This window comes from Strongylocentrotus purpuratus, unplaced genomic scaffold (genome assembly GCF_000002235.5).
Source record: "Strongylocentrotus purpuratus isolate Spur 01 unplaced genomic scaffold, Spur_5.0 spur5_scaffold_8, whole genome shotgun sequence".
In the NCBI taxonomy this organism is placed as follows: domain Eukaryota; kingdom Metazoa; phylum Echinodermata; class Echinoidea; order Camarodonta; family Strongylocentrotidae; genus Strongylocentrotus; species Strongylocentrotus purpuratus.
The window spans coordinates 9,325,324-9,331,980 of record NW_022145614.1 but is presented as its reverse complement, the minus strand read 5'-3'; the positions used below and the strand labels follow the sequence as shown (position 1 = coordinate 9,331,980).

The 6,657-nt window shown below is 36.8% G+C and overlaps 1 protein-coding gene across 1 annotated transcript; it reads left to right on the top strand.

The window, feature by feature from the left end:
* The first annotated feature begins 1,809 nt into the window (after window positions 1-1,809).
* Window positions 1,810-2,892, top strand: LOC100890209 (melatonin receptor type 1A-like). The gene has a single exon (XM_003725265.1). The coding sequence runs from the start codon at window positions 1,810-1,812 to the stop codon at window positions 2,890-2,892; it is 1,083 nt and encodes a 360-aa protein (XP_003725313.1).
* Window positions 2,893-6,657: the final 3,765 nt, after the last annotated feature.

The following is a 6,657-nucleotide window of genomic DNA, read 5'->3' as shown; positions in this document are numbered from 1 at the left end:
TAATCTAAGCACATTAGCTTTCACATCCTACCGGGTACCCATTTAACACCTGGGTGGAGAGTGGCAAATGTAGATCAATGTCTTGCCAAAGGACATTAGTGCCGCGGTGGGACTTGAACCGCTGACCTTGTGATCCACGGTCCGGTGACATATCCACTAAACCAAACATTTACGCGAGTTAGTTTAATAATTTACAAATCATTTTGGAGAGGCATCGCGCTCGAGTAGGTGGTTTGAACACTTGACTTTCTACATGTATTTCCGAAGGTCATTGGTTCGAGGCTCTGTACGGCACTAATGTGTACGATTGAGCAAAACATTCATTTGCATTTGCGTCTCCTTACGTTCAGCGCTTGAAATCTCATTGTTATTGTCAAGTCCTATTTTGTTGTTGTTGTTTTGTTTGTTAATGTTTTTTGTTTAATGTTTTGTGTGCGTGCAACAGGACCGTTTTCAGATGGTTCTAATGAGCGATTAAAGTAGGCAAAGTATTTGGATAACAATTAACACAATCCTAATGAGCTATTATCCCTATCACAAAGGAAGCAATCAAGCTATTTGAATTCCGATTAGAAAGAAATGAAGAATTATGACACATTCACCATGATAATTTGATCAACAATCAAGTAAAGCAGCTGTATATTCACGGTGATTATTGATACACCGATACGCATGGTCCTTAATTAACGCACTTAAAAATATAAAGGCAACACATAGACTTTCGATGCAGTATGAAGTTAAATTAAAACTTAAACGGTATCGAAGCAGGAGTTTCTATGCTCAAATTTCTCACCATGTTTCTTATTTTCTAAAAACGGTCAACATTTTACAACGGTATTTAAATAATGATAACAGTGTGGTGTTGCATTTCAGAACCCAAGTATGTAAGTATTTAGAAGTGATCTTATTTTTCAAAGATCAAATACTTGTTGGATTTTCGTGTCATTTTATAAGTGCTCATAATTGTTGTAAGACTTTATTTTAATTGTACAACGTATTGCTATACTCAAGGGGAGCCGTTAATAGTTTTTCAACGTTATGTTATTTTACTGGGTATAAATTGCCAACATTGTTTTGGACACATGGAGTACCCTTATCATATGCTTATGTTGATTTAGCCAAACAATTGCTACAATGTCTTTAACATGGAATGCAAAATTAACAGAATGAATACCATTCTCCTTCTTATTCCTCTTCAATTCACGAATTAACAACAAGCAAGTAAAATTGCACAGAGAAAACTACGCATATACTCGAAAATTAGAGAATAAGACGAAATTAGAGAAGCTGGGTTGTACAAATTACAAAACGTATACCCTGATCATAGAGTAGATTTGATGTAAATAAAAATAAGTAAGGCTTCTCAAGTTATCATTATACCCCCCCCCCCGAACAAAACTTGATTAAGGAAATTCTTAACAATGCATTGCCAATTGTAGGTCAAATGTAAGCTATAATGTTTTATGTGTCATTTATCTTGTATTTCTCCACATCCCCAGTTGTATCGCGAGTCATTGACATTGTTGATTACCAAAAGAAAAACGAACATAGTCGTAAAATATTATGACGAATATTATCTGCTGACATCCTGGCAAAATTAGATAAGATATGATCTGATATCAATCCGAAATATGAAGTAGGAAAGTTCATTGATCAGTAGGAAAGTTCATTGATCACTGTGCTCAGGAAGTTTGAAACGTTGTGAAGTAGAACATGCATGCGCTTACATTGTGTTTCTCTTTATGATTTCAGATAATATTATTCAGAGACTTTATATTACTTCAAACAATCGACACGTAGATGATACCAATGGATGCTGGAATGGATGGAACCAATGCTACTTTCCTCCTTGATGATTGGGAGAGAGACTTCCTGGCCTCCGCCTTGTTGGTCATGTTTGTTGCGGGAACCACCGGGAACGTGATGGTTCTGCTGGCTGTAGCCTTGTCCCGCAAACTTCAAACCTCCACCAACATCTTCGTCGTCAGTTTGAGCATGACCGACCTCCTCGTGTCACTGGTTCAACCTCTGCAAGCTGCAGGAATGCTCGGCAAGGATGGATGGCCACTTCCAGACTTAATCTGCAAGATCGTCGCCGACGTCGCCATTACCTGCGTCTCGTGTAGCGTCATCACCGTCTCGCTCATAGGTCTCAACCGCTTCGTACTCATCACGAGATCGAAAGAGGCATACCAACGCATATTTTCTACCAAGTTCATGGCTGCAATGATAATGTTCTCTTGGATGTACCCGGTCGTCACGTTGATTATCCCTCAAACGTCCGGACGGCATGGTCGACTGGGGTATGACCCATCAACGCGACTTTGCATCTGGGATTTCGCTCATCCGAACGCAAAGATATATGTGGTCCTAGCTGCCGTCATGTCAATGACAACGTTCAACGTGACCTTCGTCAGCTATATCTTGATTTTCAGACACGTCAGGAAGAGCGCCCTCATGACAAGGTCCAATGCTGCTATCATCCGTCGACCATCCGCTGGAGTGTCAGGTCGTAAGCGCCACCGTAAGCAGATCGAGTTAGTGATCACCAAGAACTTGCTCTACGTCATCTGTGGATTCTTTTGTTGCGTCATCCCATACACGGGGCTATTTCTTGCCCTTCCCTTCCTTGAAGGATCATGGTTAAGGGTAGGTCTCCACGTCTCCTCGTATGCTGCTGTTCTGCTCGTCTTGGACAGCTGTCTGAACCCACTGATCTACGCATGGAAGCACCCACACTTTAAAGTTGTCTTCGGCTGCATGGTGCGTCGCAAATGGCACGAAATCCCAGAACCATCAAAATACTTGACCAGATTCCCCCGCCTTGGTGGTAATACCATTAAGTCCTTGGTAATTTCTGAATCAACCCAACGTGTAGGAACGAGTATTTGATCATGGTCGATGTCATGACATGCAGTCAAGTAGACAGAAAAGATTCAAAGGAAAGTCCTCGATTTCACACATTTGGATTACCATTAATCTAAATTACAATCAATAGTTTGTCGACATTTGTTATAGTGGACAAATCCAGTATACATCTCCCCAACTCTAAAAACATCCCTGATAATATCATATCACTTTAAATGTATGGGAATTTTTTAACTTTGATCACTTCAAACGATATTGACTGTCATCACATGGACAGAATGACAAGAAGGCTATGAAGCTAGTCTTCCTCGTTTCTGGAGCAACTAAATTGCTGAACATGATTTTGTTATCTTTCTTTGAAAAGCGGGGTGGGCAGCCCCTACGATCTGTAATAGTGAGAAGGAAAATGCATGGGTACGTCCAAGCTATGTTGTCCCATGCGTTGCTGACCATATCTAAGGTTTAAGTATATACCTGATGACCGTATTAAGAATGGGGCATTCGTTGCATTAATAAACATTGGTCTACATTTGCCACTCTCCGCCCGGGTCTAGTAAATGGCTACCGTGTAGGAATGCTCTTAACGCCCTAAGGTGGCTGGGCTAAAGGCAGGGTAATGATACTATACTTTGTAGGCGCCTTGATCATCTCCTGGAATAGATACGTGCGCAATATAAATGTAGCTACTACTACTGTACTACTATTAGTATTACTATAACTAGTAGTAGTAGTGGTAGCAGAAGTATAATAGTCGTAGAAGTAGCAGTAGTAGATGTAGTAGTAGTCGTATATCTTTTCACATTGTATTTAATTTCACGAGAATTCTTAAAGCTGATGCCATTTCCTTACACTTCTTTACATATTCTATACATGAAAATGTAGAATATTAAAGCACAAGAATGAAAAGAATGTATTTTTGTATATAGTTATACGTTATGGAAAAGTCATCTTGCAATCATCCACGCCCTGTCTTATAAGTAGACAAATACCCCTTTTTTGTCCAGTCGTTGATGATTCATGTTTTGATCAGACAACGCTTCTTTTCATATCTGTCTCCCAATGGACAGGCTTATATTCATTTCTTCCAGGCATGACAGTCATAACATCATTTCGATACAAAGGCATCATTATCTTTCATCTTTTAGGTTCGTTCCTAATAACCTTAAAGGAAAAATAAGCCTTACTACATGTATATAGTTACTAAGGATACATTCATGCTGCATGGGTGTAAAAGTGTATTTATCTTAAAAAACATTGTGAGCCAATTATTTTTAGTCTTTGGACTTTTTATTTGGTATATTTGTAATAAAACCGAAATTGAATTGAATTGAATTGAATTGAACCAAAGTGTACAGTGTTCGCCAAAATTAAAGCTATGTCATAACACTAATTACCTGAAACAATCAAGCTAATCCAACATTCATACATTGTTTGAAAGATTATTATTTTACTTGATTCGATTTATGATGATTGTGATGAAGAGAATTTTCATCATCCGCTCAGATAAAGGTGATTAAACACTACTGAATTCTTCCTTCTGAGCAATGTTTATAATTCCTGTAAATATTTTGTAAATGTTTTTGTAAAATTCATGCAAATATTGTTGATGGATTAATGCAAAGTATTTGTCGGATATGTTGAAGTATGGTTTCAATTTTATCGAAATAAAAACAAAGTAATTATGAAAAAATAGTATGCAATCCCAATCCGTCAGGATCGTTTTGTGTCTTTGATAATTTGATGATGATTCCGCGTGGCTTATAAATGGTTTCTTTGCTTGAGATGTTTACGATAGTCCCATATTATTTTGCCCGCCCTCTGGAGCCCCTGAAGCAACGACCCGAATGTAGGGGTTGGCCTTTTTTTCTTTCGGTTTTTCCGCGGTCACTGGCAGTGAATTCCTCAAATACACTTGGCAAAATAAGGAGGTCAAAAGTCTCTCATATTTCATTCAAAATATGCCATTGGCCTGGACAATCTATCAATGTAATATTTGAAAGGGGATTATTTTCAGTGCAAAAATACTTTATTTCTTGGAGGGGTATTACGTTTCGTGAAGTCTGATTGTCTAAAGGCTGTAATTATTTATAGGATTTTTATTCATAACGAGAATTGATGGCACTGCGTATCCTCTATTGAAAGACATATAATACTACGAACAAAATCTAATATAATATAAATTTCCAAATAAGAAGCGCAAGATTTAAACGGGTTCGAAATGATTTTGATTTATTTTCAATAAACTTATTGGATGCCTGAAATTCCGGAGCAAAACAATAAGATATTTGTTTTTTAACGATATCTTTAAAAGAAATGTTCTATTTTCTTTGAGATATTAAAAAATTTATCGCTGTGGAATGTGATTTTAGTCTATAATTTACAGGAACTTATGCCAATTTAAAAAAATATATATAAATTACTTTCCTCTTGTTGACCCGATTTTTGTAATAATTATATTTATCTTGTTCATCCATCAAATACTTTTCTCAATATTATATGAAATTGTTCATTTGTTTCAGTGTCTTTGTGGTAGTTTATCTTTTACAGTTTATACCATTAACGAAGTTCATTTTTATCCTTATGTTTTCCTTTTCTTTCTTTTTTGTTATCTTGCTTTATCATTAATTTCTTCCTTTTAACATTGAGATAATGTACATTATAACTTTTGTATTTTTCGATAAACAAAATTAATATTTGTATATTTTGAATACTGGAATTCATTAACACACAACTATGTTCTGTGTTTGTTTGTTTTTGTTGTGTTGTGCAATAAAATGTAAATTGACAAACACTGATGATAATATTCATACGTAGCTGCACAATTTAAATCTCGTTACAAATATATTGTTATTATAACTTTTGAGCTGCTTGTAATAAATATTTGTAAAAGCTATTTCAACGACATTCTATGTTTAATTTTTCGAGATTTATTAGAGCTCGCCAAGAACAATAGCATAATTTTAATTTCGGCATGCAATGTGCAATTGAAATGAACAAGTACATTTGACAAAATCCTTAATTTATAATGATTATGATATTTATCTACCCCACCCCCTCTCTCTCTCTCTCTCTCTCTCTCTGTCTGAGTGTGTGTGTGTGTGTGTCTCTCTCTCTCTCTCTCTCTCTCTTGTTTTCTCTCTCTCTCTCTCTCTCTCTCTCTCTCTCTTTCTCTCTCTATCTATCTCTCTCTCTCTCCTCTTCATTCTCTCTTCTTTCCCTTGCTCTCACTTTTCCCCTCCGTCCCCTTTTCTCTAATCTCCTGTCCCTCCTTCTACCATTCCGTTTCTATCTAAGTTGCCTGTGCGTTCTGCTGACGAAAGAGGGCACTACACTACAAATGCTAAACATTCACATTGAACAATCTACCAACTTTTCAAAGGTCAGCAGCCTTTCTCCACGTTCTGAATGTGACACGTTTTGGTGAGGCACATGAATGAAAACCATTTATTACTTTTTTTCCCTTCTTGATATCAGATACAGTTAGTCTCAATGTGCAGTCTGTTGGAGATAAAACAGGGAATGTTGTGAAAATCTCTCGTAATCAAATTCAAAACCAATACGGTGTGTAAGTAGATGCAAACTTTAAATCAATAACGCAATGTTTGATTGTAATTTTTGTAATTTTGGTGTAGATATTGTAAAACGGTCAATTGGTAAGCTATTTTGCATGAAATAAATTTCAAAATGAAAATAGAGTAGAATTGGATCATGGAGGATGGAGGGAAGAAAGAAGGAGTGGGGGCATCTGACCGTAATTAAATACCTAAAACCCCTGAACTTCCGGGGGCT

Bases quoted from the DNA above. Each gene is read 5' to 3' on its own strand.
- LOC100890209 (XM_003725265.1), top strand. From the start codon at position 1,810: ATGGATGCTGGAATGGATGGAACCAATGCTACTTTCCTCCTTGATGAT.